The 23,917-nt window shown below is 44.9% G+C and overlaps 1 protein-coding gene across 2 annotated transcripts in view; it reads right to left on the bottom strand.

The window, feature by feature from the left end:
* Positions 1-23,917, bottom strand: part of man1a2 (mannosidase, alpha, class 1A, member 2) — a 155,418-nt gene that overhangs the window by 50,174 nt on the left and 81,327 nt on the right. For both annotated transcript variants that reach the window (XM_079254609.1, XM_079254608.1), the window contains exon 6: positions 14,177-14,257. In XM_079254609.1, the coding sequence (XP_079110735.1) occupies positions 14,177-14,257 (81 nt within the window). The remainder of the gene's footprint in view (positions 1-14,176; positions 14,258-23,917) is intronic.

The raw sequence follows: 23,917 nt of genomic DNA, 5'->3' as shown, positions 1-23,917 counted from the left end.
GTCTGCATGACCCACGCCCTGCAGTAACAGCTCATTCAGCTTCAGTCTTTACATGCAGAAACACACTGGTGCAGTGTGTGTATGGGGTTCAACTGAGTCTAAAGTGAAACTCTGCGTTAACTTGTTCTGGTTGGTGCAGCATAAAATCAAACCAGAGCAGAAAGCGTCAAGCTGAAGACATTTAAAAAGGGCTCAGTGGAGAGTCACATTTAGCAGGGCTAAGCCAGCGCATTCACAACTGCTACAAAGCTAACCCGTCTCTCCTTTGTAACGCATTTCTATCCGCCCTCCTGCTGGGATCGGCGAGGACAGTCAGTCCAAAGGAAATCCTGATTCTGTTTGACGAGTTCATTGTGTGAGGAAATATCAGAGGTGGTCCGGTGCTCCCCGGTGAGATCAAACAGCCAGCTGTAAGATACGCTGCAGCCTTGGATAAGCTAACATTTCTCCTCACACAGTGCAAAGAGAAGCCGTAGAGCTTGGGAAAGTATAGAAGAAGAATGGTGGAGGTTTGGTCTGAGAAAAGAACATAAGAGAGTCTGAAATGGGGAGGTTTTAAAAGATGAGACAATAAAATGCAGGAAGGGTTTAGCCTGGCACCATTTATCACAAAATCCCTCCATTTTTCTATCTCTTCTTTTTCATTACATCTCTTTCCTGCATCATCCAGGCTCATCGGTCTTCTTCCCCATGTGTGACCATCCCTCCTTTTTCTTTTCAGCTAGCTTTGCTTCTCCATGTCTCATTCTTTTTCTGGCTCTCCTGAAGCTTTTCTGTGTTCCACACTCTTTTCATCAAACCTCCTCTCTTTCTTTTCAGCACTTGCAATCATTATCCGTGTCCCTCTATCTCTAAGGCTGCCCTGGCCTCATCCGACGCTCAATCGCTGTCATCCTCCGTCTCTTTGCTCCCTCCATCTGTTCATCTGCAGGGTGGCCGTGCTGTAGTGTTTATGCCTGCAGTTTCAGGCTTTCTTTTAGCCGCTCTCTTCTCATTATCCTACATTATGGGGCTTGGCTTGCTCCCCTGACCTTGCCGCTCCTCATTCCAGTCACAAATCCATTTCTCCTCATTTCTTTATCACTTCTTCCACCTCTGCTCTTAATTCTCCACTTTTCAATGTTTTCTAATCACATTTAATCTGATTGTGTCAACAAAGACAATCGACTTACACAATGATTAGCTTTAGTGATGAGGCTACTTCAATATTTATGCAGAGTTTCAAGTTAGAAAGGATAGGTAATTGACAAAACCTTATTACAGTTAATAAATAATGAAGCTGCAAAAATAATTAAGACTGAAATGTAAAGATGCTGCTGAGCAGGTCAAATTACACGGTATAGGTTGGGGAGAAAAAAATTAAAAAAGGGAGTGGGAAATGTGAAATGTTTTTCTGTGAGGACAGATAATTTTGCAGTAAGACAACACGGATTTTTCCTCATGAATCTGACAAAGCTCCTCAGGAGAAGCGACAGATGATACACCTCTAGAGCGTTGTGGCTCAACCTCCCATCACAGGAAAGCTGATTTTTATGTAGAAAATCTGAGATTTGCTTTGAATTATTAAGACAATAACCCTCTGAAGAAAAGGCTAATTTGTCTTACATCCTGGCTCTTCTCTGAGCCCTATCCAGCAGGTAAAAGTCAGTCAGATATAGACTTTCATCTCATTTATTAATTTTTTATGTTTTGTCCAATGATGTCATTTTCTTTTTGTTGCTGTGTCAGCCATGGTGTGTGTTTGAAATGCTTAATGTGGTGATATGCAGGTGGCGTAAAGTAAATCGCAGCAGTAACACGATGTTCTGGGACAGGGCAGCAGGATATGAGGAAAACATGCGACAACAGTTGAAAGTTGCAATGACTATTTGATATTATATAAATATAGTATTTTGTGCCACTTTGATGTTTTCTAATACAGGGATCCACTTCCAAATGTCTTGCGCACAGAAGCCTGCCGGACTTTCTAGCTTGTTCTGGAATAACATTAGTGAGTTGTTTTAGCCAACACTAGATTTAAATAAATTTACTTCTGCCTAATAAAAAATCATTTGGTCAGGAACAAACTGAGAAACAGTTTCCTAAAGACTAGACAATGTAAAAAAATTGACAGCGTCACCAATCTTTGATGAATTGGTAATGCTTGTGTTTTATAGCACGATGTGGATGTCCATACTGCTGTCTGTAGCTGCCTTTCTATTACATTTTTTTTTTTTGCAAAATAAAAGTGATATTTATAAGTTTCGACAAACAACAATTGTGATTTGTGAGTGTTTCCATTGAACGGTGTTTAGTGCATTAGCCTCAAGTCTCGTAAAATCTCGTTCCTCACAGGAGATTTAATGAAAATGGCGGCTAATGCGAGGCAGCCACGTAGTGTTATTTTGGGGTTTTCTACTTGCTGTGGAGAATTTGCTACAGCTTTTCGAAGCCGTTTCCCTTGTTTTCTTTTCTAAAACTCCGGGGGACACATACCGGTAAATGCGAATAAAGTGTTTCCATCACACTTTTACAATGTTTTTTTATTGAAAAGTCTGAAAAAACACCTCATGAAAGTGTAAAAATTCAGAGATATTTGACTCTTTTTCAAAATATAGATGTATCCATTAGCAGTTTTTTATTGCGATATTTATTTTTTGCCCAATTATAGCTAGAAACGCATCATATGACATGTGGTGATAAGGATTCGCTGTAAAATGATGCCAACGCAGAAAACGGCTGTAAGATTTGTCTATAGCGCCATCTGGTTGTCCTGTAGGTGACAGGTGAAATTAAATGTGTCCCCTGGTAATTGGCACAAATATCCGACATGTTTTGCAGAGTTCCTGTTTATAGTTTGTCATCTCCATTCTAACTAGTTTGTTGTTCAGCCACAAGTTCTTCTGTATCCACATTTTTCTGGCTCCTGCATCACACCACTCAGTTCATGAGCTCTATCTGCAGCCAGCAGCATCTACATGGAGCATCCTGGACAATAAAGAGTCCATTTGATTTGGCATTGATGCTCAACACCATTTGGAACAGTGTCACATCACTTCATTAAAATATGCAAATAGTGACTTTTCATTGCAGGTTAGGCAGTTGTTGCAATATGTAAAAGAGTTCAGGCCAATATCACCATAAAGGAGGATTTTTAATATATTGTACAGCCAGGACGGGAAAAAGGAGTTGTGGCTCCAGGGTGCAGGGCAACGTGGCTCCAGGAATGTGCTTAATGGATACCAGTGTGCCATTGCAAAGTCTTAAGGTCTTTTAAAACATTACCATTGTATCACTGTCATTTGTTAATGCATCTTCAATGAAACCTATGCTGATTGGAGGCAAAATATCTGAACATTCTTCCTGGAAAAAAGCTAAATGTGTCTGCTTCAGTCAAGTTCATATTTGTTGAAATTGCCTTACCATCATTCAGCTTTCCCACTAAAAGCTACATTATAGAGGCTCCTGCCCACGGCATGGCCAATCAGACCGAACCATAGCATGAAGTGTCATTTCCAGCAGAGATGGGCAGATGTCACTTTCATACTGAGAAAATGTACCTTTTAAAGCCAGCTATGAGCTCAGTGTGGGTATTTCAGTCACTCTCAGGTCGATTTCTTCCAGTCATGTTTATCCTCAACCATTTACGCTCTGATCTAATGTAACCGCTGATAAAAACTTTCCCCGTAAGCAGCTTGTCTTGAGAAGTATAGTTTCCAGCTGAGATAAGAGACACCTAGGTTTGACTTAGAGGAATAAACTCACTTCACATTTTCAGAACCCGCTGTTTTCCTCTTTAATGTTAAACTGACATCTTCCTTCTCATCTATGAAGCATAATTTCCCAACATATCCAACTCTCCCATAGAAACTAAAGATTGCTGCTGTGTTTTGTCTGCTGTTTTGCAGTTTACTAGGTCGTTTTTGGCATTATTGACACTTCCTACAGGAACACAAGCAGAAATGAGAGAGCAAGACTTTTCCTCCAACACTAGTGACACATCTCACATGGCATATAATCTGCTAAATAACAATGGTCTTACTTCACAGTACCGTCTTCTAAACTGCACCAGTATTTGTTATAATAAAGAGGAAATGTGCATCTGGCATGTGTGATACAAAGCAAAAGTCAATATACATAGAAAAGAAAAGCTGATATCCTGCACTACAAAGTGCTAATGAGGTGCATGACTTTGCTGATTCATCATTCAGCGAATGCAGTCGTCTGCTCTTCACTGCCTTCAATGTTTACTCTGAGGTAACTGTCACCCGAGATAGTCAAAGGTGCCAAACAACAACATTACTGCCCCATTAAGGACATTTTTTCATTACGTTATTCAGCTTCTGGTTCATATTTATCCATTTCAGCAAAACATATCCCATTCTGACAGGAGTGGCAGCCAGTGTGGTCTTCTGCTGCTGCATACCGTTGTGGAAACCAGTGCTTTTTAAATCATTGTTGTTTTTCCATTATCTCCAACTGGTCTGCTCATTGACCTCTGACATCCAAAAGAAATTTTAACTCACTGGAAATGTTATATTTCAGACCATTTTCTGTAAACCTTCAAAAATCCCCTTTCTTCCTCAATTTGAGTCTCTGTAATTCAGCAGGCCCGTGTCTACACCACTACATGCAATCAGTTGCTTCTACGTGATTGGCTGATAGGATTTTTTTTCTTTTCGACAAACAATTGAAAATACGGTCAAGTCTTTATCTAAAGAATGTATTTATTAGGTACGTTTGTGTTAAAGAACTTGTGGATCTCACTGAAATAGTCATGAAGTTATTCAGGAAACTATCAATCAACATTTTTTAGCTTTTTTTTTTTTTTAAAAAGAAAGCTTTTATTTAAACTTAACCCGTCTCCATCTGTTAAAAACAAACCAATCTTCATTTCTGACTTATAACGTCCCAACTCTACAAATCTAAATAGAAAATACCTTATCAGTCAGGTTTCATATGGTGCACTTTGTAAACATTTAGGTTTGAGGTGCTGGATTAAAGTTTTGAAGCTGTTCTTTTAAACCCAACAATGATCTTTCTCCTCTGACATGAAAGCATCTTTCAGCCTGAAGATGTTGCACATGAAAGTATGTGTACAGGTTGTTCTGTGACTGGAAACTTCAGTTTGTCTGCATGCATGACTAAAGAAAATGTTTTCATACATCACAACATTATGGAGAGAAGATGTCTGATAGCAAAACAAGTACTGGAATGCAATGAAATGAACAAATAAAAGAAAGAAAATTAAGGTACAATGAGGAGACAAAAGTTGTAAAACCTGACAGAAATCTGACATGAGGAAAAACAAGAGGAGCAGAGCATGAAATGAAACGAGAGGGAGAAAAATCTTCTGAAAATAGAAGAGAGAAAGAGGAGTGGTAAGGAGACGAGTGTAAATAAAGAGGAAAGGGTGGTGAGGACATTAGAGAAACAAAAGATGGGGAGACTAAAGGAATAAAGCTGGCGATAGACAGAGGAGTAAACACAATCCATCACTGCCGCTTTGCCTCCACCCTTAGAAACCTACACAACCTCCTCCTGAATGCTGATCTCCAGCTTTCCTCCTCTGCATTCTCCTGCTTCTGTCTCTACTCCTCCAGCTTTATTCTCTCCATTTTTCTCTTAGTTTTTCTCAGTGCTTGCCTTTCATTTATCTCCCCGCTGTTCTCTGATGAGCCTGTGCTTAGCGTTGCCTCGTGTCTTGTTATTTGGGCTTTGGATCGCAGCTTTGTGGGTTTGGAAATGTCATCACAACCTACGAGAGGCTGGGAAAGTGTATTTTGTTTTACACATTAGTAGATGAGCAGTCCCGTGTGAAAATGAGCACAGAAGCCAAAAGGTTGAAGTTTGCAGATGGTCGCTGACGGAGGAGGGAGTGGCTTGTGTGGACTTCTGGACAATCTTCAAAGCTCCAAATGGGCCAAAATTCAGTTCAGTCATTTCTTGTAAGTCAAGCGACTGCCTCAAGCTGCAGCCTGAGCAGCGGCGGTCCACGCTCACACTCACAGCAAAGCGCCGCTTTAACGTATATCAACCTGGTTCTTAGGTTGCTTTCATTTGAGGATAGTCTGGTAGACTCGATCTGACGGGGGACGCGGTCTGACGGGGGACGCGGTCTGACTGGGGACGCGGTCTGACTGGGGGACGCGGTCTGACGGGGGACGCGGTCTGACTGGGGACGCGGTCTGACTGGGGACGCGGTCTGACTGGGGACTCGGTCTGACTGGGGACGCGGTCTGACTGGGGACTCGATCTGACGGGGGACGCGGTCTGACGGGGGACGCGGTCTGACTGGGGGACGCGGTCTGACTGGGGGACGCGGTCTGACTGGGGACTCGGTCTGACTGGGGACTCGGTCTGACTGGGGACGCGGTCTGACTGGGGACGCGGTCTGACTGGGGACGCGGTCTGACTGGGGACTCGGTCTGACTGGGGACGCGGTCTGACTGGGGACTCGATCTGACGGGGGACGCGGTCTGACTGGGGACGCGGTCTGACTGGGGACTCGGTCTGACTGGGGACGCGGTCTGACTGGGGACGCGGTCTGACTGGGGACGCGGTCTGACTGGGGACTCGGTCTGACTGGGGACGCGGTCTGACTGGGGACGCGGTCTGACTGGGGACGCGGTCTGACTGGGGGACGCGGTCTGACTGGGGACGCGGTCTGACTGGGGACGCGGTCTGACTGGGGACGCGGTCTGACTGGGGGACGCGGTCTGACTGGGGACTCGGTCTGACTGGGGACTCGATCTGACTGGGGACGCGGTCTGACTGGGGACGCGGTCTGACTGGGGACGCGGTCTGACTGGGGACTCGGTCTGACTGGGGACGCGGTCTGACTGGGGACGCGGTCTGACTGGGGACGCGGTCTGACTGGGGACGCGGTCTGACTGGGGACGCGGTCTGACGGGGGACGCGGTCTGACTGGGGGACGCGGTCTGACTGGGGACTCGGTCTGACTGGGGACTCGGTCTGACTGGGGACTCGGTCTGACTGGGGACGCGGTCTGACTGGGGACGCGGTCTGACTGGGGACGCGGTCTGACTGGGGACTCGGTCTGACTGGGGACGCGGTCTGACTGGGGGACGCGGTCTGACTGGGGACGCGGTCTGACTGGGGACGCGGTCTGACTGGGGACGCGGTCTGACTGGGGACTCGGTCTGACTGGGGACGCGGTCTGACTGGGGACTCGGTCTGACTGGGGACGCGGTCTGACGGGGGACGCGGTCTGACTGGGGGACGCGGTCTGACTGGGGACGCGGTCTGACTGGGGACTCGGTCTGACTGGGGACGCGGTCTGACTGGGGACTCGGTCTGACTGGGGACGCGGTCTGACTGGGGACTCGGTCTGACTGGGGACTCGGTCTGACTGGGGACGCGGTCTGACTGGGGACGCGGTCTGACTGGGGACGTGGTCTGACTGGGGACTCGGTCTGACTGGGGACGCGGTCTGACTGGGGACTCGGTCTGACTGGGGACGCGGTCTGACGGGGGACGCGGTCTGACTGGGGGACGCGGTCTGACTGGGGACGCGGTCTGACTGGGGACTCGGTCTGACTGGGGACGCGGTCTGACTGGGGACTCGGTCTGACTGGGGACGCGGTCTGACTGGGGACTCGGTCTGACTGGGGACTCGATCTGACGGGGGACGCGGTCTGACGGGGGACGCGGTCTGACTGGGGACGCGGTCTGACTGGGGGACGCGGTCTGACGGGGGACGCGGTCTGACTGGGGACGCGGTCTGACTGGGGACGCGGTCTGACTGGGGACTCGGTCTGACTGGGGACTCGGTCTGACTGGGGACGCGGTCTGACTGGGGACGCGGTCTGACTGGGGACTCGATCTGACGGGGGACGCGGTCTGACGGGGGACGCGGTCTGACTGGGGACTCGGTCTGACTGGGGACTCGGTCTGACTGGGGACGCGGTCTGACTGGGGACGCGGTCTGACTGGGGACGCGGTCTGACTGGGGACGCGGTCTGACTGGGGACGCGGTCTGACTGGGGACTCGATCTGACGGGGGACGCGGTCTGACTGGGGACTCGGTCTGACTGGGGACGCGGTCTGACTGGGGACGCGGTCTGACTGGGGACGCGGTCTGACTGGGGACTCGGTCTGACTGGGGACGCGGTCTGACTGGGGACGCGGTCTGACTGGGGACGCGGTCTGACTGGGGGACGCGGTCTGACTGGGGACGCGGTCTGACTGGGGACGCGGTCTGACTGGGGACGCGGTCTGACTGGGGGACGCGGTCTGACTGGGGACTCGGTCTGACTGGGGACTCGATCTGACTGGGGACGCGGTCTGACTGGGGACGCGGTCTGACTGGGGACGCGGTCTGACTGGGGACGTGGTCTGACTGGGGACTCGGTCTGACTGGGGACGCGGTCTGACTGGGGACGCGGTCTGACTGGGGACGCGGTCTGACTGGGGACGCGGTCTGACTGGGGACGCGGTCTGACTGGGGACGCGGTCTGACGGGGGACGCGGTCTGACTGGGGGACGCGGTCTGACTGGGGACTCGGTCTGACTGGGGACTCGGTCTGACTGGGGACGCGGTCTGACTGGGGACGCGGTCTGACTGGGGACGCGGTCTGACTGGGGACTCGGTCTGACTGGGGACGCGGTCTGACTGGGGGACGCGGTCTGACTGGGGACGCGGTCTGACTGGGGACGCGGTCTGACTGGGGACGCGGTCTGACTGGGGACTCGGTCTGACTGGGGACGCGGTCTGACTGGGGACTCGGTCTGACTGGGGACGCGGTCTGACGGGGGACGCGGTCTGACTGGGGGACGCGGTCTGACTGGGGACGCGGTCTGACTGGGGACTCGGTCTGACTGGGGACGCGGTCTGACTGGGGACTCGGTCTGACTGGGGACGCGGTCTGACTGGGGACTCGGTCTGACTGGGGACTCGGTCTGACTGGGGACGCGGTCTGACTGGGGACGTGGTCTGACTGGGGACGTGGTCTGACTGGGGACTCGGTCTGACTGGGGACGCGGTCTGACTGGGGACTCGGTCTGACTGGGGACGCGGTCTGACGGGGGACGCGGTCTGACTGGGGGACGCGGTCTGACTGGGGACGCGGTCTGACTGGGGACTCGGTCTGACTGGGGACGCGGTCTGACTGGGGACTCGGTCTGACTGGGGACGCGGTCTGACTGGGGACTCGGTCTGACTGGGGACTCGGTCTGACTGGGGACGCGGTCTGACTGGGGACTCGGTCTGACTGGGGACGCGGTCTGACTGGGGACTCGGTCTGACTGGGGACTCGGTCTGACTGGGGACGCGGTCTGACTGGGGACGCGGTCTGACTGGGGACTCGGTCTGACTGGGGACGCGGTCTGACTGGGGACGCGGTCTGACTGGGGACGCGGTCTGACTGGGGACGCGGTCTGACTGGGGACGCGGTCTGACTGGGGACTCGGTCTGACTGGGGACGCGGTCTGACTGGGGACGCGGTCTGACTGGGGACTCGGTCTGACTGGGGACGCGGTCTGACTGGGGACGCGGTCTGACTGGGGACGCGGTCTGACTGGGGACTCGGTCTGACTGGGGACGCGGTCTGACTGGGGACTCGGTCTGACTGGGGACGCGGTCTGACTGGGGACTCGGTCTGACTGGGGACGCGGTCTGACTGGGGACTCGGTCTGACTGGGGACGCGGTCTGACTGGGGACGCGGTCTGACTGGGGACGCGGTCTGACTGGGGACTCGGTCTGACTGGGGACGCGGTCTGACTGGGGACGCGGTCTGACTGGGGACGCGGTCTGACTGGGGACTCGGTCTGACTGGGGACGCGGTCTGACTGGGGACTCGGTCTGACTGGGGACGCGGTCTGACTGGGGACTCGGTCTGACTGGGGACGCGGTCTGACTGGGGAGTTTTAGTTCTGTTTACCTGCGATGGAGGTAAAGATTGTGCACTGAACCCACAATGTGCTTTGTTATGTAGTCCTCGTCTGTATTTGGTCCACTTAAAACATACCGAGTGTTTGTTGGCGGACCGAGTTCACTTCTTTGATCGTCCTAAAGCAGGGGGTCAAACACATGACCTGGGGCTAAAACCGGCCTGTCACAAGGTCCAAATCTGGTCCATGGGATGAGTTTGGTACATATGAAAATAACAGACGCCATTAAACGCTGTTTTTTCCCAAATAAAAATATCTGCAATTCCCAATCTGTCCACCAGAAGTTGCATTTATTATCCTTAAATAATAAGCTGATTTCTTTTATGTGTTTCTTTCCTAATAAATACTAGGGTCAGTTCAGAAGGTTAGTATGAGTACACAGATGTATAATTGCACACATATGTACTTTTAAAGTAACTCATTGTTCTTGAAAAGTTACTCTAATAATGTGAAATACTCAGCTTTCCAGTTCCAGATAGTTGTGATAAAATATTCTGTGATCCTATGGAGTCACTGTGATCTGGAAGTTGGAATGCACTGTGTGAACACCGGGTCTGGGCAATTAATCCAAAATGACACAATCTTGCTCATTATTTAAATGATTTCTCATTAAATAATTTTTAAATATATTACATCTCACTAATTTTAATATCAGCATCTGTTCTTCTTCATATGTGCAGCAAAAACTTTCCATAAGCTATGATGGCTAAAAGTAAAAACAACACTAACATAATTGCTAATTTACTGTAATCGAGGTAGCGTGTTCTATTTATCATGACATTGATGTGAGGTCGTATCATTCAGCCGTATGTAAACAATAAAATAAAACAAAAATATTGTTCAAATTTTTCTCAAGATATTGTATTTTGTAAATTCATTAAATATAATCATGTACTTAACTGCAGTAAAATAAAGAGAAAAATGTGGAGTTTCTGCTGTTTATTGTTATTACGCCATTATACAACTGGTCTTATGTAATTATGCAACTGGTCCGGCTGGGGGCTGTATGTGACCCCTGATCTAAAATAAGTTTGACACCCCTGGTTTAAAAGCCACCATTAGTTACTGTTTAAAAAACTTACATGCATAAAAATCACGCCGATAGTTCAGAGCGAACGGCTTTCTCCACTTCAATGCCGGCTCTAACCATGTGGAACTGAGGCGAGGAGTTACGACGTCCTGGGGAGCGTCTCACCGGAGACACGTTTCCAAGGATGCTGAGAGCAGAGCTCTGCAGACGCAAGGTCCTGCAGCAGGGGACATGTTTAACAAGCTCAAGCTGCACACGCTCAGGCGTTAAAGGTGTGCAAAGAATAACAGCAGCAAAAGGTGGAAACCTGCAAACTGCTAACTAAGCTGGAGACCCCGGACAGAACTTCATCCATTCTGTCCAACTTTAACTCGCAGATGTGATCAAGTTAAGACCGAGCAGATAAAATATGACAAATAACTTTCTGTTTGCAGCTTGGAAACAACACCTTGTTAATCTGAGGATTCTTCTTAGTTTTCTAAGAGAAACATGCTAGGATCACATACGTCTTGTGTTGCTCTGTGTTTGATGTTTTTATATTCAGAGGACGGCCAACTCGGATTATTTCATCAACCGCAAGCTACTTTAACACCAGCTTTGCTGCAAGCTAATGAAATAGCCTCTCCCTTTCTTGGACCTGACTTTACAGAGTCATGCAACACTTGCCGATTCAATTACAGTTCATACATGTTGAAAAACTCAGTTTTTTGTGACATAAGTGCAGCTTCAAAGCGATGCAGGAGGCTAAAAGTCGGGCTGAAGCCTGGACACTTCATGTGGTTGGACTTCCACTTCCACATGTTGCTGCAGCAACGAACACAAAGGGATAACAAATTCTTGCAAGTTTTGGTAGCGTCGTGAAAACCTGAGCTTACTGCAGCGGTGAGCTTTATTAACCCAGTCACATGTTACAGTGAAATCTGAAATTCTTATGACAGAGCTTTGTTTTTGTTTTGTTTTTTCATCTCACTTTGACGAGTCTGAAGTCCAGCTGTGCTGCAGGAAAACAGGTAAAACTGCAAAGAAGTGTCGCAGCAGCTGAACGTCAAAGTGAAACATTCACCTGCACAAACACAAACAAAACAAAAGCAGGTTTCCTCTGAACTGTGACACAAGAGAAATAAATAAACAAGTTGCTTTGTTCAAGCCCAGGATGAGATTAATTACCGCTATGAAGGGGGACGTTCATGTAGTCACTGCAGGGAAAAATGAAAACTAAAAGAAATGAAGATGGTGACACAAATAGTAGGCCCGTCACAATAAGTCAATTAATCGCATGATAGGAAAACATGCGTGCAATAAGTTTGCCAAAGCAGTACAACAAGCTCCCATCTGCACTTAAAACACAATCATCCACTGCAGTTTTCCCATCTAGGGAAAAAAAAAAAAAAAACCTTAATAAACAGGCTAGCTCCATCTTCCCGACAGTCCACGATCACTGTGGTGTTTGCCAAAAACCCAGGAGAATTCCTGATCTGTTTCAGCAGACTGAGGACTGGATGAGTCTTTTCTCCACATCGAGCTAAATGCTCTTTAGAAATTAAAACTTGTTGATTTTTGAAAGGGTTTACTTGCATTAATGTGGCATTTATTGTTATTTTAGTTGAAAAAAGTCTCCAAATGACAACAATAATTGTTTAGCGCGATATTATCGTCTATCGTGATCATTTCTGAGACAATTAATCGCGTGGCAAAATTTGTTACAGTGACAGGCCTAACTAATAGGGAAAATATTTGTACAGCAAGAATAAAAAGAAGTGACTTTAATAGGTTGGATAGGGTTGCAGAGCCATTAAAGAACCACTGAGCCGTGGCAAACTTCTGAACTGGAAGTTGTCCAGCGCCTTGGCTTATACTTAATTAAGAGTTGAGGTTCGGGTGCGCACAACGAGCAACAACTACACTGCATTAGCCTTCCCTGCCATCCATTTGTTCTTTGTCCACCTCTCTCAGCATTTTTCTCTTTAACTTCCAAACACTTTTCCTTCCATCAATATCTAATTGGAAAAGCGAGCCCTTTAACCTGCAGCTCCTCCTTCCAGCTTGTGTCTGTCGGAAACGGGCCCTGCTCTGCATCGAAGGCAGAGAAACCCAGAGGAAGCCATCTGTCCCGCCACTGCCTGACTGCAGCGTTTGGGACGATGAAGTGCCATGCTCAGACATTTCCAGAGAGACCAAAGAATGAGTCTCGCTCGCTTTTATCAGCCCCCCGGCCATTCATCATCCCTATTCCCCACACTGTAGCGATCACCTCCAAACACCCTCCACTCATCCTCACTGTCCCACGGCACACATTCCTCCACCTGTTTCCATTCCCCATGCCGCCCCCACCCCTCAACAACCACCCACCGCTCCGGTTGTTTCTCTGATGAATGAGTGAGCTTGGTGTGGGTGCAGTTGAGAGGGGAGAGAGGGGGGAGGGAATGGCATTTTGCCAGTGGGGCACTTCAGCTGATGCTGTAATTCTGAGAGAATTAGCTAAATCTCCGTTTATCGGTTTAGTAAAATGGCATTTGGACTGGTTGGGCCGATGCTGGTGGGAGAAAGTAAAACTTGTTTATGTTTATTTAAGGTCATCGGATCTGCTTTTAAACAAATAACAGGTGAGTAAAACATTTATATATTACCTTAAAAGTCTGTATAATCAGAGTTTAGCCTCATAAGTGCACAGTTTATGTTCATTTTCTCACAATTATAGTCATTTCAAACAGCAGATTAATATCTAATTTTATGAAAAACAAGCAAAGGAAGTAAAACAGGAAGCTGAAACAACTTAAAAGTGTCAAAGACAAGGTTTGAGATCTGCTGGCCGACACAAAGTATGAAATGAAATGATGAGATTATGGTGCTGGTAGACATTGTGACTGTATGCACTATCATTACAGAGGCCTGGCTGAACGTGAAAGCTGGATTGGAGGGAATAGAAACAGCAAGACAAGGAAATGAAACGGCAAATAGGGGCTGGGTGGTTAGGTTTAACTTTTACCAGCTCTATATGAAGATGTGAGCACAGATGAGAGGATGGATGGAAGGAGGATGAGTAGAAGTAAAAAAGAGGCGTATCTACATATATAATGTCATGAGAAACGCTGGAAGATGGAACAATAGCTCCTCCATGTAGTTTTTGCCTGACCTTTTTTACTGCTACCATCCAGGTAAAACACCTCGCCATCGCTTGTTCTCTCAGCATGATCTGGTTTCTGTGCCGTTCAGAACAAGCAGCCGGGGTTTAACAAGGATAAATAAACACTCACTTCCTGTCCGGAGAGGTAGTACGCAGCCAACAGTCCTCCGATGAACCGAATGTTCACCTCGAACACGGATACCTCGGCATTCTGCGAAAACCAAAGAGCAAAAATCAGACATGAAAACCACATTTTACAGTTCAATTATTCATGACGTCACAAAATGCAGACAGGGGTCAGGAAGTAAATGCAGCTACGCAGAATCCAGTTTCCCTCTGTTGACTCTGCATCAAGATGCAGAAATCTGCGTTGTGTACACTTATTGCAACCGTAATTATATCTTGTAAATTTTTTTAAAGATCTAGATTTTAAGGGAATTTTTCAGAAAAAAAGAAAACAAAAGTGGATCAATAATCTGCAACTAAAGAAAGGAGCAGAAACAGACAATTCAAGAGTTTGCAGCAAACCCTTTCTAACAAGTAAGGAAGGTAAGGTTTCACCCATCCAGAGATGCAGTATGACTTATCACACATCTAAGAAGGAATTTAGATTTACCGAGGCAAAACACATTATTTATAAGTAGATCCACGCAAATAAAACTAACAGTGGGCCACTCGTTGTTTGTGGTAGGGTAGCATTATTATTATTAAGCTAATTGATTAAAATTATGATGAATTAAAAACAAGGCAACAGCCATGTAAAGCTTCTATGGATCCCTAATGGCTAAGGTTACACGATGTTTATTAATTTCGAGTTAAATAATTTGGAATTAACGTATTCTCCTACGAGTTAACATGGAAATAATAATAATTACAAATGGACGTTTGCATGAAACACGTCCTCACTTAATTCCTCTTTAGAGCGGCGGGTTGGGAAGGGTTCTGATTGGACAGAGGTGCACGTGACATATGACGTATACTGGAAATAAACAAAGCTGGCTCCCTGCTTCTCGTCTTTTCAGTCGGAACTTGTAAAAACTACATAATAAGTACTAGTTTCGCCGCTATTTTGATTGTAATTTTGAATTACAAGCTCAACACGAGCGTACTACTTCACTTTTTGCAGGAACTGAGAAGAAGAAGAAAGATAGACCACCGAACACGGGAGGCAAAACAACATCGGGACAGGACAAGGTAACGAGCATGCTCAGAACGACCAGAATTATCTTAGAGCAGAATGAAGGTTTACATGACAGAGGAATTAAATAGTTTGGAATTTAAATGTGAATAAACCAGACACGTACATTGGAATTAAGTTTAATTCCAAATAGAAATTTGCAATAGGAATGAAGTGTTTACATGTTCATTTTTCATCAGTTTAAAGCAGGACTTGATTTTAATTCGGAATTAAATAGGAATAAAAACTCCCTTGTAAACGTAGCAAATGACTGATTCAACCTAAAATAAAATCTTCTCCAATTTCATTTGGTTTTCATTATCTGCAGCAGCAGATAATGCGTGATGTAAACTGCACCAGTGCCGGTACATCCTCCAGATTGTATGAAAAGCCTAATTTATTTAAACTATATTGATCATATCCTAAATTTACTTGTTTTTTCTTTACATATGACATTTGTGAAAGTCCATTAAATGCCTCAGCGTACTCTGTCGTCCGTTGCTATGTATTTTCAGGATCGCGTCAGTGAAACCCAGCAGTAAAGCCCAGTGAGTGTTAATTACACTCCTTTATTATTTCATGTGATCGTTCCTGTTTATGTTTTAAGAAAAATCTCTTTTAAATGAAACTTTCCGAATGAGCTTCATGGTGATTTTTCTTTTTATTTCTTCTAAAACACCATGCGTCTGCTTTCATATGAACCAGTCACACCATTTAATTGAGTCCGATGTTAAAACATCCAACCATAAAGGCCTTTTCATGTGTGCCTTTCCAGCTGGGACTGATGTGAAGTCTGGTGGAAGATGATGAGGAAGATGGCACCAGAGGCAAAACGGGCCATGTATTATTTAAACTACATTTATTTAATAACTTACAACTTGGCTAAGTGAATTATTATGTTTTGATCACTTTTGATTTAAGAATTTATGTCTAAGCGAGGCTGCGACTTTCTAACCGAAAAAAGGCACAGAGAAGAAGAACGGTGACTAAGGGAAACGTCGGCTGTTCTGCAGAAGTTTGAGGCTGCGCATTCCAGAAAAAGGATTATGTTTATTATGCACAAAGAGGCAACAATCCATAAATCAGCCCCATAAAAGGAGAGAAAACACCCAGAGGTGAATGGAGGATGAGCAAAGGCAGAAAACAAGTACAAACAGGAATAACTGGTCCTGAATGAGAAAAACTGATGAGGGGAAAAGGTTTTCGGAGTGTTTTCGGAGTCTGCATTATAAATATATCTTCCAGCAAACTGGCTGATGATAAGTTACTGTTTCTCAGCATAACCTTTAGCAGTAATCCCACATTGGCTCTTATGTGTTTGTGAATATCATGAAGAAAAAGAAACTTAAAAACCTATTCAAACAAATGATTTTACCAAATGATATCCAATAGCATCCGACCAAATGAGAAAATTGATCAAAAAACTATGCAATGGCCATTTATAAAACAGGTTTAAAGCGGGGGTAGGTAGCTGTCTTGGCTCCTCCCTCTCTGGTTTTGATCCAAGGCTTTTTTTTATTTACAGCTTTTTCCACCAATGATTTTCTCTTCTCGATTGTTTATTGGGAGGGGGCAAATAATCTGAGCTGGGTCGGGAAATCCTTCCTGCATATTCTCAGCCATGTTCGCCTTCCGAGTTTCTTCTTCACTACTTTGTATTTTCATCCTAACACGCTGTTTATTTGCAGGGTGTGGCTATCAGGTATGTGCTGCGGGAAGGGGAGGAGGGGAGCAGGGAGAAGCAGCTTACGAAATATAAGAAATGAACAACTTCAAATTGGCCTGAACGTTTGGATTGGTCCAAGCTTTTACAGATTTACAGTAAACTGAGGGGTCTAACTATATTTCTCATTGTTCGTGATTACAAAATGTACAGACTACTATCAGGATAAGGAACCACTTCACCCAGAGTAAAATAAAATGTCTGAACATTATCTGCAACAGCTTTAAGTAAAAACATGATTTTCTCTATTTAAGCAACCAAAACATCCAAACTAAATGAGGAAAATGCAGTTATCAGTGTGTAACTGTGATAAAGTTAGCCAGTAATTTCTTGGTTATTACAACTAAATTTTGGAAATATTTTGTTTCAGAACCAAAACAGGAGAAAACTTTACTATATTCTGCTTTTATGTCCACAACCAGGTGAATAGTCTTTCAGTTTTCTTTTATATTATATGAAAATGATAAAGCTACATATACAAAATGTGATATAATGGACAGTTTAGGTTGAAGGAAAAGAAACTGAGCTTGGGAATAAAATTTTATTTGTATATTCTAGCTTTTTTTTAATGATTTGATATGATGGAGAGTGATACGGTCATATTGATCGCTGACTCCTGAATCAAATAGTGATCTCTGCAAACACTGAAATGTTACCTAATGAATCGATATAACATTGTGACATGGTCAGACTTGTGATTTACAGCCATATAAACAAAGCAGTGTGAATGTGTGTGAATGGCTTGTAATGTGAAACACTGAATGAAAAGATCTATTAACATCTTCTTTTACCATCCTAATAAAGCATTGAGGGTGAATTTACCAATTCATTCCAAGAGTTCAATTTAAAAAAAGCAACAACTTACTAAAAAAAAATACAAAGTCAATATTTTCAGCTTGTGCACTCAAATACGAGTTTGAGCTGTAAACACCAAGATGCTGCTTAACTGTGATTAAACACACCTATAACGTTAAAACTTGTATCTTTTAAATTTCTTGAAAAATAAGGAATTTTAGGGTCTTTTAAGACTTTAAACTCCCTCCAGAGTCTGCACCAGTCTGCTAAAATCCCATTGATGTGAGTCAGGTGTGTTGCAGCCATAGACTGTATATAAAAGATGGACGGCGCCTCTGTGACGTCACCCATGGGTTTCTGAAGAGCTGGAGTAAAGTCCACTGGGTGGTTCCTACCATCTGCATCTTTACAGCGTCACTTGTGTCGTCTTTTCCGGAAAATACAAAAATGAGCAAAGAGGTAGAGCTGAGAGGGGGGCTGAGAGTGTGACAGTGGATGATTGACATCAATCGAACTGCGAGCTAACCCGGAGCTAACAGGAGCTAACCAGCTAACGGAGCCCAACTGAGTCACGCTGTTAACAAAAAAAAGAAAAAGAAAAAAAAAAAAAAAAAGGTGGTTGTTCATTGTTCCTCTCGCTTGAAGCAGGAGATCGGGTACCTGTCAATCAAAAAGACACACCTCTATATGCAGAATTTCTAAATAAATTACTTCTAAACGGGGGAATTAGTAAAAAAAAATTCCCTCCCCCAACAGTTGTCATGAAGGTAAACCTGACCTATTAAACATAAAATGGATTTTTGTACCAGGCTGTAAACATGTTTATTTCTGCATGGGACTCTATGCGGATTTGCTCTGTTTTGGAGCTCCTAGTGGATGAGAGGGGAACTGCAGTTTTATGCACTTCCAGATAGGCTTTACTTTTTACCGCTGGAGCTTGCCGCTTCGTCTCAGGAAGGAAACACATGCAGGACTGTGGTCCTGGAGGACCGGAGTTGCCCACCTCTTTTCTAAACGTAGCAGCAGCAACTTCCAGCAACAACAACGCTAATGGCTCAGACTGATACGGTTCAGGACCACCTTGTTTTCCCACCACTGCGTTGTGTTGCTGAGGGCATTCTGGAGGGAAAAGTCTTCCACTTCAAACACCTCTCTGTAGTGCAGCTACTTTGTGTATCTGTAGCTTTCCATCTTGCCAGTGGAAAGCTGCTGTTTGAGCTGCTGTTTGTCATTTGTCATCATTACTTATCAGAACACAGCCATATGGCAATTTTCTAAATTATTCAACACATGATAAAACAGACTTCAAAGAAATATTTTTGGACAAAAAGAAAGATGAACTGCTTCAAAGCACAAGTCCACAAATCACTAAATGACTGTTTATGAAGAAGAGAGAACTACTCTGTGTTATAAATTCACACTATCATTTTCATGCGTGTGCAACTAAAACTAAACATGAACATTAAGAGAATCCACCGATCTTTACCAATAATTTCCAGGACCAGAAACTAAAACCTAAAAAAAGATCTTTCCCAGTGAACTGCTGCTGTAAGCTGCAGGGGAATTAAAGTTCACAAGACTTAAAGAACACTTCAATTAAACTACAACAGCATGTGGATTAGCTGATGATTACCCTCAATTGCAAAAATCTCCGTTAAAATAGTGAAATATTTAAAAGATTAATCCATCTCTCTGTGATCTTTGATTGCACATGCATATAAAAGTGACTCATCCAGAAATCTCTTGAGTAGAACTTGAAAGTTTTGACCTTTTCCACAAAAGAAAGACTGCCTACACATCTTTAGGGCGCCGTCTGGATGACTGATGCACTCCAGAGGGAAGAAGAAGAAGAAGTGGAGGAGCTACAAAAGTTCCTGACAGCGGCTCAGACTCCAGTCAGTGACATGTGTTACTTGATGAAGTAACTGAGGCTTCTGACAGACGCAGATCAACTTATAACTCGGCGTGATGCTCGGACATGACACACTGGTTTATAAATCAGTACCGATGACCACATCACGTGACCCTGATGTACAACGGCATCTTTCTATCCTCGTCTTTAATTATCCAAGAAGCTCTCTCTGCCTTTTTGCATCAGTATAAAAAGCTGTCATAAATTGTCAGATGTTGCTGCTGCAGCACGCCGCCTCCCTGAGCTGCATTTCCCACCAGAATATCGTTCTTATCTACTGAGGATGACAGTATTATGTCTAGTGGTGGAGCTGTGTGGTTCATGTCTGGAAATCAGAGCCCCCTTTGAACATCAGCCCTTCATCTGCTGATCTGTGAGCTGTTTGAAGCAGGTTTGATTCTGGTCTGTTGGTCGTCAAAGGTCTGAATCCCTCCTGAAACAAAGGAGACTACTTCTCTTTGATTCTGTAGAAGCTCGTACTTTCCTTCTTTGTTTTTTCCCCTGGCTTTCGCTGAGCACAACACCAGAACAGCGGCACCTGCAGTCGACCTTCAGGTGAAATGGTTCTGTACAGCGTGAGAGTCTTGCTTCAGATCCAATGTGTGCAGCTCAGATGGACGGCAAGTGGGGAGCTGGCTCCCTTCTACACTTCTTTTTGGCAGCTTTCCGTCTCCAGTTGAACCCAACAAACACATATCTCGACTACTTTTGCTTTCTTCTTCTTAGCTGTTGTTTGGTTTCGGATTAAATCGTGAATTTACATGGACTGGTGCACATAAGATGGCCTGAGTAAAGAACTAAAACTGTCTAGAATGTATCAACTCACTTAAAGACTAAATAAGAGGAAATGTCTGATCAAGTCAAACATAGCAGCTTTTTACCATGGAAGCAATGACAGGTTAAAGGCGTCTCTGTATCGTCGTTGCATCATGTGATCAAAGCCTGTGTTTTGTGAGGATTATTAATGCGATAGTTAACAGAGTCAATTAACTTTGAGCCTGGCAATGGATGAGATCTCCTACCGACATATCCATCATGTGAGGGCAAGCTGCAGTGCGGGGGCTCAACCAGGACACCGGAGAGTCCAGCAGTGACTCAGTGCTTGGCATGGCAGCTATTTAATCATTCATTAGTGGAAAAGCTGGAGCTGGAGGATTGGTGGCGCCAGGTGGGTGGCTGAATTGAGAGGTCGTGGAGATGGAGCGCAAGATAAAATGTGCATAAATTTGTTCAAGCATATGAGAACCACGTTCTAGCTCCTCTGACTTTCTCTGTAGGAGGCCGAACTGAATTCACTGCACATACGTCTGGAAGCTACTTGAATGGTGACTGTCAGGCAATGCTGAGGTTATAAAATCAGGGTTTCATTAGAGCAGAGTGACAGTCTGGAGATGTTTTGCCTTGTCCTGTCTCGATGATTTACGCGTTGTTTTACCTCCCGTGTTCGGTGGTCTATCTTTCTTCTCCTTCTCAGTTTCTGCACAAAGTAAAGTAGTACGCTCGTGTTGAGCTGCTACTTCAAAATTATAATAAAAAATAGAAGTGAAACTGGTACTTATTATGTAGTTTTTACAAGTTACAACTAAAAAGACGAGAAGCAGGGAGCCAACTTTGTTTATTTCCAGTATACGTGCACCACTGTCCAATCAGAACCCTTCCCAACCCGCCGCTCTAAAGAGGAATTAAGTCAGGATGTGTTTCATGTAAACCTTCATATGCAATTATTTTCACGTAAACTTGTAGGAGAATACTTTAATTTCGAATTCTTTAATTCCTAATTATTAATTACGAATTAAAAAACATGTAACCGTAGCTAATCTCTCACACATTTTGCCCTCCGACAAGGCAAAAAGAAAACACAAATAAGTTCCTACATTGCAAGTTTTGCAACAATAAAGATGTGAACTTTATTGTTGTTACAAAAAGATGGATAAATATACAGCTTGTGCAGAAAGCCTAGTCCCTGTTGTTTCTTGTTGAGCGTATATTGAGCGTGCATTATGTAGGTGTGCTGGTTCAGTTTTAGAGCTTTGATTTCTTATCATTTTGGTCAGATGAACAACATATTTTTTTTATTTAGTGTCATGGAAATATACTCACTGTGCTTTTGCACTTAAAGTTAGCCAGGCTACAGCTGTGTGACAGCTGGCCTCACATTTGACTCCATTATGTGGCAAAAATGAGAAGGACAAGCCCAAATCATCATCCCTCCACCACCGTGCTTAAAGGGTGGTATGAAGCATTTGTGCTGACACACTGTTTTTTATCTGATGTAGTGCTGGGCTTTCAAACCAAACATCTCCATTTTGGTTCAGTGTAATCGAAGAACAGTATGAAGTATTATTTTTATAGTACTTTTATTAAATGTTCCAGAGTCCAAAATAAGCGGAGGTGAGTTTGGTGAGAGGAATGTTCCCAAGAATTCAATCCTCCAGTGTCAACCGCACCAGTGTATGAATGTATGGATGTTGGGTGGTGATCGAAGAGGCTGATAATGTAGGATGGAGCTAAGGGGCAGCCGTGTTTGCAACATGGAGCTTTCCACCACCATAGTGTGGCAGTGGGAATTGGTTATATTGTAAAACACTGGGGGCCTTGAAAGTGCTTTCTAATCTAATCTAATCTAATCTAATCTAGTTATCATTACTATTGCTTCAGAAATACGTAGGAGAATACACAGCAGAAGAGGCTTTCTCCTGCAACTTGCGAACAAGAAAAGCCTGAACCTGTAGCCAGCAAGCTGAGGTCTGTAGAGTCTGGGTCGTAGCTCTTGGGATTTTGTCGTCGTTTTTTTTTTAAGTACTGCGCTGTCTGAACTTGGTATGAACTTGTTAGGACCTTCTGTCCTGGGAACAACAGCAGCCTTTCTGAACGTTCTATAAATAATCTTTATCGCTGTAGAATGATGGGTTCCACAATGTTTGGAGACGGTCCCATAAACGTTGACAGGTTGAGGGTCAGCAGCAACAGCTGCAAAAGCACTGCTTTAATGGAGATTTTGACCATGGTTGATGGTGTGATATGCCATATGTTGTTAACTGGAGGTTTAGTTTCTTTAAAGGTTTGTCAGGAACGACAGATTCTTCATTCCTGAGTTGAAAAACCTTCATGAGAAACAGGCTGTAGTGTTTTACAGACGTTAAATCCCAGTATTTCTTCTAAACTACTCCAAAGTCATTCAAACTCAGTTTTAATCACCAACCATGACTTGATCAAAGCAAAATGGACCAGTACACATCAGATCTACACTAACAGGCATGAGACACACACACACACACACACACACACACACACACACACACACACACACACACACACACACACACACACACACAGTGTGGGGGAAGTTCCTCTCATGCATGCACCGTCGAGTGATTAAACTTGACTAAGACTGATGTCTTTAATCTCCTAAATGGAAATCCAGACTATGGCCCGGGTCCAGGCTCAGAAATTCTGGGTACGGCTGCACCCTTTAGGTTGAGCAAATCTTTGATATTCACAAGGACCGAGCTTAATAATATTTTTGCTGCAAATTATGCTGCCAGACCACCGCAGGCTTCAAAGAGATTGCTCCCTACGAGCCGGAGGAATTACCTATTTATTGTGGAGCAAAACGACAGAGCGATGCCACGACCACACTGCTGAGATTCATCCTAAGCTGGTCGAACCTGAAGTCCTCGCTAATGCAGGTATAAAGCAGGTCATTAATGAAAGCGGAGCGACACACCTCCCTCCTTCTCCGCCTTGTTAACAGGAGCTTCAAGTCTCATCCTCTCTTCTCTTCTCCTCCCTCTCCATCCTGTAATCTCTCCTCTCCACTCCCTCCTGGGTGACTAAAGTGGCTCTTTTCCCGCCTTTGATTCTCATTACTCAACTCGAGCATATTTGCAATTTTTCCCTCATTGCCGCCACTTGCCGTCTCGTGTTACTGCATTTGTTTCATGTTTGGTAACTAAAGTTTTCCGTTTGTAAGGCAGGAATCTCACAGTGTTTATTGCTGAGGAGGATTTTATTCCATTGGCTTTTCCAGTGGGGGTTTTGGAAAATCACTGAGGCAGAAAAGTCACTTCTACTTTTAACAACGCTGCTGCTGGACTTTGCATCTCATTTCTTTCCAATTCCACAGTCACTTCAACGCTCAAGTATTCTTGTAGACCAATTACAGACTCCTATTTCTTCATCTTGAAAATAACACTGTAATTTTAGCTTTTATTGATTTATATGAGCTTATTTTGTTTTGGTTTTTTCCCTAAAAACAGGGTAA

The sequence above is a fragment of the Telmatherina bonti genome, assembly GCF_933228915.1.
Source record: "Telmatherina bonti genome assembly, chromosome: 15".
Taxonomy (NCBI): domain Eukaryota; kingdom Metazoa; phylum Chordata; class Actinopteri; order Atheriniformes; family Telmatherinidae; genus Telmatherina; species Telmatherina bonti.
Note: the sequence above shows the minus strand (reverse complement) of the source record. Positions and strands in the feature narration are given on the sequence as shown.